The 11,327-nt window shown below is 43.6% G+C and overlaps 1 protein-coding gene across 6 annotated transcripts in view; it reads right to left on the reverse strand.

Annotated features, from left to right (window-relative positions):
* Positions 1–275: 275 nt before the first annotated feature.
* LOC102427553 (glyoxylate/hydroxypyruvate reductase B-like) overlaps positions 276–11,327 on the reverse strand; it is a 13,241-nt gene continuing 2,189 nt past the window's right edge. For all 6 annotated transcript variants that reach the window (XM_023761145.1, XM_014463168.2, XM_023761143.1 and 3 more), the window contains 5 exons: positions 8,498–8,882; positions 6,926–7,097; positions 4,871–5,049; positions 4,004–4,100; positions 276–500 (listed from right to left, as the gene is read on the reverse strand). In XM_023761145.1, the coding sequence (XP_023616913.1) occupies positions 344–500; positions 4,004–4,100; positions 4,871–5,049; positions 6,926–7,097; positions 8,498–8,879 (987 nt within the window). In that variant the 5' untranslated portion in view covers positions 8,880–8,882 and the 3' untranslated portion in view covers positions 276–343. The remainder of the gene's footprint in view (positions 501–4,003; positions 4,101–4,870; positions 5,050–6,925; positions 7,098–8,497; positions 8,883–11,327) is intronic.

The following is an 11,327-nucleotide window of genomic DNA, read 5'->3' on the forward strand; positions in this document are numbered from 1 at the left end:
GCAACAGCCCACTGGAAAATGCACACACCTAGCCCAGGGTTTTAATCCAAATTCAAATATTTGCAACTTCTGGATGTTAAACACATAACTGTGCTCAATTTCATTATGAATGATGATAACTTCCCTCGTAATGCTGCCTTGAGGATGAAGTGAGAATGCACTTACCAGGCTCTCAATAGATGATCAGTATTGTTACTATTCTAAGTTTTTCAGATAAAATGATAGTAAACCAACCTATGTATTGGACTCGAACATAAAGACAACACACAAAACAATATTTTTCTCATTAGTCATATTATGGGAAAGCCATATTTAATCCCTCTGAATTCTCAGCCCACATAAATCATTTAAGTAGCACTTCATTAGGAATGGGAAGGCCATTGAGAGAAGCCAGGATACTTCCAATCAAATTTTCCATCATCTGCCATCTGGCTTGATGAGTTGCACTTCCAATGTGAGGTGTCAGAGTGACATTCTTCAACTTCAACAAAGGATGATCTCTGAAATACAGATGGGGAAGGTTACAGGAGGCTTATAGCATACTCTAAATTACACCTAGGTATGACCACCATTCATCTAACCCTAGTATGAGGAACCTTACATTTTGTGGTGCAAAACACATATTCTAACTGCATCCAGGCCATTAGCACATAACAGCACAACATGCATGGTAGATTAAGTGGTAGATCAATGGGCCCACAAGACAGAATAGGGCATTAGGGTCACAGGTGCTGGCCCTGGGTCATAGGACAAGCAGAATGCACCTTTGATAAGGAGTGGCATCCAGAGGGAAACTAGCAGATTAGAGGGAGTTTTTTCCCAGGAAGAAGGCAAAGGATGAGCGTCAGCCTGGAAAGATGAGGTTTTTAGTGAAGTGGGTCAGGCAGGCTAAACATAACGATGGATAACACTAGAACCCAGCATCGGGAAAGGGCTGTAACCCACCAGTGACTCCTGACTATTTTAATAGACAGAGGCCATAGTAGCCATGTGACCATCCAAGCTATTGAGGTTCAAGGGGCACACACTTGGGATTTATGGACCCCCAAACCTATGGAAGTTCTTTGGGGGCACTTGTCACAATGACTGCCCCAGTCCCCAGGACTGATCCACTTACGGCATATCCTGAAGTATAGCTGGCAGGGATAAGAACTCTTCTGAAAACATTTGTCCTCCCCACAGCCAGGCGGTGGGCCCTGCTATCTGACAGCACATGTTAGAAAACACAGAGTGACTGGCTTTGTCCTAACTCAGTGGTCGGCAAACTCATTAGTCAACAGACCCAAATATCAACAGTATAATGATTGAAATTTCTTTTGAGAGCCAATTTTTTTAAACTTAAACTATAGAGGTAGGTACATTGTCATTAACTTAATTAGGGTACTCCTAAGGCTTAGGAAGAGCCACACTCAAGGGGCCAAAGAGCCGCATGTGGCTCGCAAGCCGCAGTTTGCCGATCACGGTCCTAACTGATTTGGAACCCAGAGATAACTGACTCATGACCAATTGTAACACCTGTCCATAATAATATCTGGGGTGAAGGCCAGAGCCAATTTTTTGTTTGATTTGCTAATCCTCATCCGAGGGTATATTTTTTTCTATTGATTTTTAGAGAGAGTGGAACGGAGGGAGAGAGAGAGAGAGAGAGAGAGAGAGAGAGAAACATCAATGTGAGAGAGACACATTGATTGGTTACCTCCTACATGTGCCCCAACTAAAGCTGGGGGTCAAGCCTGCAACCCAGGTTATGTGCCCTTAACTGGGAATCAAACCCACAACCCTTTAGTGCATGAGCCAATGCTCTACCACTGAGTCACACAAGCCAGGGTGAAGCCAGAGCCAATTTTGTTGAGAAAGCATAGAAAATACCTCTGTAATTGTTATTGATTTGTTATGTGATGAAATTGAATTATACCATAACCATATTGTGATATGGTAGTTAAAGCCCCCTCAGAATATGATACCAATGGGAAATGACTGGCCCAAGGAAAAACTAGATTTAGCTAAATAGCAGCTAATTTATTCACTAAGAGTATCGCATAAGTTCATCATAAGTTACACAAGGAAAAACTAGATTTAGCTAAATAGCAGCTAATTTATTCACTAAGAGTATCGCATAAGTTCATCATAAGTTACAAATAGTGATAGATCAACGGGCAAACAAACTACTACAAAAATACAAAAATGCATGTAATGGCTTTTAGGATGTGTTGCTTAAATCTATCCTTGCCCCAAACTGGCTCTTCCAAATGTTAGGCATAGTCATACTGATACTCTGGCTGTTATCTGTCATATAAAAACTATAATAAATGTAGATGCTTCAATAAATGTGATCATTTTGCTGTAAGACAGCCTAGGTCAAGGATCAGGGAATGGCCCATATAGTAAAGGATTAACTCAGCAAGCAGGCTTAGAGTGCTCAAACCTGCACACTCCAAAGATAGGCTCCTGGGAGATAACTTCTGAACGCTTGAGATATATGAGTGTCACCTTATCCTTGGGACCTGGAGCACAGCAAGATAGCTTATGCTAAGAATGGTATTTGTGGTGAACGCCTGTTTTTGCTCACTTGGTATCCCGGCCGACTCTATGTCATTGTAACCTCTGGAGAGGCATGTGGGCACTCCATGCCTATGTGACCCCTTGACACTGAGGCTTGGGTGTGCTGTCAAACACCATTGCTGGAGTAACTACTAACCATACAACGCCACCGAGAGAGGAAAACTGGAAGCTCACGCCTCCTTTCTCCTGGACTCCACCTGATACACTGGTTTATTTTGCTGACTTTAATCTGTATCCTTTCACTGTAATAAACTGTAAGTGTGAGTATAAAAGAGTTTCTGAGTTCTGTGAGTCTTTCTACCAAATCATTAAGCCTGAAGATAATCTTGGGGGCCCCTTACACTGTTGGAGAATGAATTTTTTCTTTTAAAAATAATCTTGTAGTAAATCCTGTGTAAGGCAAAGAATACTTATGCAGTATGATTAAATAATCCGAAAAATCCTTTTTTTTACAGTAATCAACAACAAAATGTCTCCCCCCCAAAAATCAAGATGAAACCTCAAGTCTGTCTTATAAAGATAATATAGAAATTAGAAATTAATATGGATGTGTAAAGATTAAATTATTCATAAAATAATTGCTGAATCTTGTAGTCACAAAAATCATTTCACATGGGACACTGGGAGCACCACCTATCGGAATAAATTGAACTTTGGGATATAACCCTGGTAGTTGCCCTGTGACTTGTTAGTGAATCTAATAAAAACCTCATTTTAGCAGACTAGACAGTAGGGGTGATCACATGACTTCTAGGTTTCTGAGTGGACAACTATCTAAAATGTTCATGACTCTTAATTTATATTGGAATTACTTTTTGTTCTGGATTAGTGGTGCTTAAACATTTGTTCTCAGGATCTCTTTGCACTCTTAGAAATTGAAAACCCCAAAGAACATTTGTTTATGTGGAGACTATCAACATTTACTGTATTATAAGTTAAAACTGGAAAACTTAATACATACAATAATACAGAAGCACATATTCCTTTAGCTGTCAGAGTGTCATTACATATCCATGTGTCAATAGTAAACTTGTGAAAAAATATAAGTGGAAAGTAAATCACATTTGACAGTATTACGAATATAGTTTTGACTTCCCCCCTAAAAGGGTGTCAAGACCACCTTTTCAGAACCTCTATAATGCCATTCAGCTGATAGGAATTTGCTTAGTGGATATCAAAGTTGGAGGAAAGACTAACAGCATCAAGTTTCAAAATAAATGACAGAATCAGGGCTGTAGTCCTAACCGCTTGGATCTTGGAGGTGTGGAAGCAGAGGCCAGACCATCTGCAGAACTGGACAGGTCCCCAGAGGCCGGTAGGCCCCTCCAGCCAAGACCCTACAGTTCCGTGACAACACAGCTTCAAAAGCCAGAGCAGTGATTGTCTGGGGACCCCACCCCTCCATTTGGAAAGGACTCTAGATACTGTCTGGCTTCCTTACCTGGGCAGGGGCTCTGGGTACGACACATCCAGTGCTGCTGCTCCAATGACTCCAGTCTGAAGAGCTTCCACCAGGGCATCCTGATCGACTAACAGACCTGAGTTAACGACACAAGTCCTCTCCGATCACCACAGTGAGGCAGTGCTCAGGAAAGACACGCTGGTCACATTAGCTGCTATACCACATGCATCCTGACCCTGTCCAAGGTCTGACAAAGAGACCATGAACTTCATTCTGCTGATTCTCTGTTGGACATTGTGAGCCTACCAGGGGCCATGCAGTGTGCTAAGCCCACAACGACAGAGTTGCACCAAACCCTCCAATAACCCGCAGAGTCCATACTCATTTGACAGGCAAGGAAGCCAAGTCTCCTCGATACCAACTGGCTCATTTCACCACACCACCTCCCCAAACAGTCCCCAGATACCCATTTTATATTCACACTAAAAAACTAAACACAAGTGCGACCTATAACTGGCTACAAACACATACAGCACCACAAAAATGTCAAATAACTAAACTAGCACTAAGTTATTTTTTTTAAGTGAAGGCTCAGAAAATTCATCCTCCTACATTTTGCTTAATTACACCTAGAAGATCAAACTGTGATGTCCCCACCCCAAGTAGATGCCTGAACTTGGATTTGAAAGCTCCCATACTGCTGTGTTCTCATTTTTTTACACTAATTTGAGGTTTAAAAAGATATGAAGACAAAAATCAGAAATATTTCTAAATAGAAGCTCACCACCCCACCAGTCTAAGTGGGTTTTTCACACTCAGGGAAAAGGTTGACTAGAAATGCTGAGAGTCCAGCCGGGGGCTTTCCTCCTGTATGGTTTCCTAGCCACACAGACAGCAGGCCGGTACCTCTGCCGATGTTGACGAGGATGGCCGTAGGTTTCATCAGCCTCAGCTCCCTCCTCCCGATCAGCCGCTGGGTTTGGGGTGTCAGGCTCATGGCCAACATCACAAAGTCTGATCGCTGAAGGAGGTCATCCAGCCTCTCACAGTAAGTGGCCCCAACAGCTTCCTCCTCCTCCGATTTCCTATGAGGACAAGGAGGAAAAATCACCTTTTCTAGTGAGAAATTCATCAAGTTGTGTCAGGAAGGACTTTCTGAGGGAAGCCAGGGACTCAGCCCTGGAGACTCCCTGGGCACCTGGCTTCTCAGAGCCGAGCCCTCAGTGTCTGCAGGATTTCACATCAGACCCACAGCTCCTTGAGACCAGGACCTTCCTCTAGTGCATCTTTGAACCCCCAGAGTCTGGTATGAGCCTGGTCGTGCGTCAGACATGCTTTAAGTCGTGTCAGAGCATCACTGAATGTGGGCAAACACATGGCAGTGTCCTAACCTGTCCTAACCTGTCTTAGCTGGGGACAGTTGGAGGACAGATGAATGGCCAACCCACCCAGCTCCCTCCTCAATGCTCTGTCCACAGCACTCACCTTGTCCTGGAGAACTCTGGCCTCTGTCTTTGCCCTCTCATCACACTGAAAGTTGTCTCCATTTGTCTTGGTGCAATTCCCAGTCTATTGTGCAGTGATTGAAAAGGGGGATGGCCCTAACCGGTTTGGCTCAGTGGATAGAGCGTGGGCCTGGGGACTGACAGGTCCCAGGTTCGATTCCAGTCAAGGGCGTGTACCTTGGTTGCGGGCACATCCCCAGTAGGAGGCGTGCAGGAGGCAGCTGATCAATGTTTTTCTCTCATCAATGTTTCTAACTCTCTATCCCTCTCCCTTCCTCTCTGTAAAAAAATCAATAAAATATATTTTTTAAAAAGAAAAGAAAAGAAAAGGGGGATGGGCTTGCCCCGGCTGGTGTAGCTCAGTTGGTTGGGCATCATCCCATTTGATTGCCAGTTCGATTCCCATCCAGGGCACATGCCCAGGTTGCAGGCTTGATCCCCATTAGTGGGCATGCAGGGGGCAGCCTATCAATATTTCTCTCATCAATGTTTCTCTCTCCCTCTCCCTTCCTCACTGTCTAAAAAAAAATCCAGCCCTAGCCGGTTTTGCTCAATGGATAGAGCCTGCAAACTGAAAGGTCTCAGGTTTGATTCTGATCAAGGGCACATGTCCAGGTTGTGGGCTTGATCCCCAGTGGGGGACTTGCAGGAGGCAGCCAATCCATGATTCTCTCTCATCATAGATGTTTCTATCTCTCTCTCCCTCTTCCTTCCTCTCTGAAATCAATAAAAATATATTTTTAAGAATTCATACAAATATTTAAAAATAAATAAATAATATTAACTCCTTTAAAAAAGAAAAGAGAAAGGGGATGAACTCTGATATAAAACCTCCCAGCTCACTGTGCCACCATGAATTTCTCATCAGCCAGAATTCCATTCCATGTGGAATTCCAGTCATGGGAAGCCACTGCAAGGTGGTGAACAATGGCCACCCTCTGGCTGATTTGCAGGGGGGACTGGGCATTCAAGAGCAGGCCATCAGCCCCTTAGGGTATGTGTAGCTGAAGTGAGAGACAACTTGGGTTGGTTGGAGGGTTGTTTGGAGACAACACCAATAGGACTGAGTGTTGGGCTGAAGGAAATGGCTTTCAGATTGAATGAGTGAGTGGGTGAGCATATAGCTCAGTACTAAAGGAACCAGTCAAATTGCTCAGTGGTTATGGACTGCATCTCCCATGATCAAAAATCACTGGAGAAGTAATAATAATAAAATAACAATTATAGGTGAGTTAAAATCTCTTTCTGGTGAAATTTTTTAATGGAAACAAGTCACAGTCACATTTCTAGGTAATCGTAATAATACCATGATCCCTTTCTGGACAATCAATCCCACTTTCTGGAAGAAAGAGTAGGGAGTCTTATGAAACATGGGGAGTCATACATCCAAGCCACATTCAAGGCAGTGATGGTGTACGTTCTGCTCCGTTCACCTCAAGTCCACTCTGAATCTCACCTGCGTTTCCTGTTGTGGTACAGAATGTTCATTTCAAATGCCCGGGCCCGCTGAGCAACCTTGTAACCAATACTGCCCATGCCGATAATCCCCAGGGTGGACCCCGTCACTTCCTGGCCCAGCCAGTTTGTGGAAAAGTTCTTTGTATCTGGTGAGGTGGCCAACTGGTGACCTAAGATACATGAGAAGACAGTGGAGAGTGGAGATGGTACCACACAGAAACCCACAACCCTTCCTGGGACCTTTAGCCAAAGTCACAAGGGTATAGGATGCTGGTGGCAGACCATGGCTGTCATGCATTTTTATGTGACAGCTAACAAACGTTTCTGCAGGGAATCAAAGGGAACAAATGGCAGTGTCCTCATAGCAAAACCAGCACTTCCTGGTGGAATGCTTTAAAAGAGAAATTCTTTTCACATCAAGGAAGAATTTCTGGTTAAAATTGTTTTTGGGCCCAGTGGTTGAGCATCAACCTATGAACCAGGAGGTCACAGTTCAATTCCTGGTCAGGGAACATGCCCGGGTTGCAGGCTCGATCCCCAGGGGGGCCATGCAGGAGACAGTCTATCGATGATTCTCATTATTGATGTTTCTAGCTCTCTCTCCGTCTCCCTTCCTCTCTGAAATCAATAAAAAATAGTTTTTAAAAAAGAAAAAACTTGGTTTTGGGGTGTGTGTGATTGTATATGTGTGACTATGTGTGTATGACTGCGTGTATGTGTGACTGTATGTACATGTGTAACTGTGTGTGTGGGACTGTGTACATGTGTGAGTGTGTATGGTTGTGTGTATATGTGTGACTGTATATGTTTGTGACTGTGTGTGGGACTGTGAGTATGTGTGGGTGACTGCATATGTATGTGTGTGAATCAGCATCAGAAACAGAAAGAGACTACATCTTGCTTCTCTCTCTTCAACCCCTTCACAACAAACCTCCATCAGGAGGCTGGGCGAGTGTTGAGCTGCTACCCTGCCTTTTCTGGGGATGCCTCCAGAGATGTCCAGTGTGTGGACAGATGGGATTCTGCCTACTCACTTGGAGGCCTTCACCCCCTGGCGGCATGCTGACCAGTCAGTGAATGACCCCTGGCATTTCCCAGTGGTGCTGAATTAGCGCGCACACATTCACACACTTCCCATCTGTTATGTGAGTGAGAAGCATTTGGTGGGGCTGCCAGCAGACAGACTGCTGAACTACTTGTGCCTGGGACTGGGCCTGGGCACTAAGTGGGCTGCAAATGACCAGGAGGGGCTCCAAATACCAAGTGCCACCAAGTCCTGGATGCAGTGTAAAGAAATCAGGCCAGGAAAGGATTTGAAGTTTGAAGGTAAAATTATATTTGTCATCTATAATAATAAAAGCATCATATGCTAATTAGACCGGACAACCTTCCGGATGAAGCCGGGCTGCAAGGGAAGCCCAGGTCCCGGTTGCCAGAGGGAAGCCGGTGCCAGCAGCTGGGGGAAGAAAGGCCTACTCTTGCACAAATTTCATGCATCGGGCCTCTAGTGTATTAATAAGTGTCTGCCATCTGATCTCTCAGAAAAACCAGCATCTCCAACATGATTTACCTTCCACCACTCTCCGGGCTGCCGCCAGCAGTAAGGCCATCCCCATGTCTGCTGTGGGACTGGAAACAGCCTGCGGTGTGTTGGCCACCTTCACACCAAAGCTGGCGATGAGCTTCAGGTCCAGGTGGTCTAAACCGGCTCCTGCGTTGGCAACAATCTTCAAGGCGGGCAGGCTCTGCAGGAGCTCCTGATCAATAGCTGGCTTTCTGTTCCAGATATATACAGCCTGGATCTTTGGACCCACTTGTGTTTTATTTTCTAGCAGGTCTTGCACGGTAATGAGATTAAAGTATTTCTGCAACTCTCCAACATGATCTTTACATATACCAGATGGCCCTTCAAATCCAGACACCAAAACCCCTGGTAGGTCCTGATCCCCCATGGCCTGCAGAAAGACAACCATGATTTCTGCTATCAAAATAGAGTGTGTAAGAGAACAACCCATGTGCTCTCCTGCGACTCTTCAGATTTTCTACATTACAACAAGGCTGCAATTCATTATAAAAGTCAATAGTCCCAGAGCTCTGAAGGCACCAGTGTTTCCATCACACCCTCTGAGCTGCCTCCAATGACATCCTCCTGGTAACCATGCATTGGTGTAACCCCGATCCTGCTTCTAGTGAAGAGAAATGGCAGAGTGATGTGTTGGGAGATCACTGCCTGTCTGCCCTCTCTCAACGCTGGGAGGCAGCCTGTGCAGAGGCCATGACTGAGCTTGGAAGCAGATCTAAGAGGCCTGCCAGCAACTAGGTGAGCCTTGAGATGACTGCAGCCCTGGTCAATACCTTGTTTAATGTTTCATGAAAAACCCTGGGCTGGAACCACTCAGGTAAGACACTCCCGGATTTCTGACCTGAACATCTGGGAGATAACAGATGTTTGCTATTTCCAGCCACTAAAATTTAGGATAATTTGTTATGTATGCAGCAATAACTACTAAAATTGTCTGTGAACAAAAAGGGGGTTCTATAGAAAGTAACCTCACAGAGTGATTGGGTCATAAACTCCTAACTGGGCAGGTCACTGCAGTAGTCACGGGAAGGCATATAACTTTTTAAATAAAAGGTTTATCTTTGCCTTACACAAACCCTGTCCATTGTTTTTTATTTTTATTGTTTTATTGCTTAAAGTATTACAAAGAGTATTACATCTGCACACCCCCCACTGGGGATGTGCCCGCAACCCAGGTACATGCCCTTGACCGGAATCGAACCCCTATTTTTGAGAACCCCTGAAGTGTGACCACCCTCAAGAGGAGCATATAACTTTTTAAGTAAAAGGTTTATCTTTGCCTTACACAAACCCTGTCCATTGTTTTTTATTTTTATTGTTTTATTGCTTAAAGTATTACAAAGAGTATTACATATGTCTCCTTTTTTTCCCCGCCCTTGTTTTTATGTGTCTAAGTTAACATACCTTTGAAATGCTAGATTAATCCTATTTTTGAGAACCCCTGAAGTGTGACCACCCTCAAGAGGAGCACAGTTTAGTCAACTCCCCTGTAATCCAATCCCCCACTTGCTCTCTCCCACCTTCACTGAATATTCCTTACATTCCCTCCTTGGTTCCAGATGCAAAAAACCCTGAAAACTGTCATTCTGGGGAGCACTTGAGATCTTGCCTCCAGCAATAGTCAGTTTTGTCTCAAATAAACTCTTATAAATATTCTCTACAGGTTTGGAAGTTCTTATGTCGACATGACCTTTTTTTAATTTTTTTACTGTGACAATGAAAGATATTTGTTATCTGTCAAATGAATGAAATAAGGCTTTACATTCCTTGTTACTGCTAAAAATAAGATATTTTTGACATTTCATAGCTTTCCTACAAAAGTAAAACCTGTTGTGTTTCAAGAATTGAGGTTAATGAATGCATCTTTGGGTCATGACTAAAAATGTTTAACATTTGTTTAAAGGTCCTGGGTTTGATTCCGGTCAAGGGCATGTACCTGGGTTGCGGGCACATCCCCAGTAGGGGGTGTGCAGGAGGCGGCTGATCGATGTTTCTCTCTCATCGATGTTTCTAACTCTCTATCTCTCTCCCTTCCTCTCTGTAAAAAATCAATAAAATATATTTAAAAAAAAAAGAATTGAGGTTAATGAATGCATCTTTGGGTCATGACTAAAAATGTTTAACATTTGTTTAAAGCTGAGAGTGCAATTGGTTTAAAAAATTTTTGGACTTCAAGATAAGATTTTAGTTTACTTTTGCAGAGAGGAAGCATGATTCCTGATCACTTTGTATTCAACTTTCCATTAGCATTGGTTAAAGAGCAATGACATACATCCATCACACCATTATTGTCAGTGGTTTTATGTGGAAAAGACTCAAGATTCTCCAAGTGACTCATGGCTGCTCCAAATAATAAGAGGGGCTTAGATTCCCAGTTGAGAGAAATGGAAGTAACAGTGATGGGAGCACCAGGCAGATGCAGGGCTCATGCCTTTCTTGGTCTCTTTCTCTTGCACTGGACTTTAACCATCTCCAATCATGGGCCAGAGTCCAGCAAAGGAGCATGAGATATTTTATTTGACTGACAATTATCTGATCAGTGCATGACTAGATAAGGGGACCCAAAAGATTAAAATATGCCAAAGGGTTTACAGATTCCTTGACAATTGTGAGGTTTCTTGAGTTACCAGGTATCAACAAATCCAATATAACTTAAAACCAATACTATCACAATATATCTCTGCAAAAACAGGTGCTAAGCTCCTAAAAAACTGGATTCATGTAAGGGTGTAAACCAATGGTTCTCAACCGTGGCTGCACATTAGAATCACCTGGGAATACTTGTTTAAAATCCTGATTTCTGGGCCTCATCCTCTGG

Source organism: Myotis lucifugus, unplaced genomic scaffold (assembly GCF_000147115.1).
Source record: "Myotis lucifugus unplaced genomic scaffold, Myoluc2.0 scaffold_200, whole genome shotgun sequence".
NCBI classification, from domain to species: Eukaryota; Metazoa; Chordata; class Mammalia; order Chiroptera; family Vespertilionidae; genus Myotis; species Myotis lucifugus.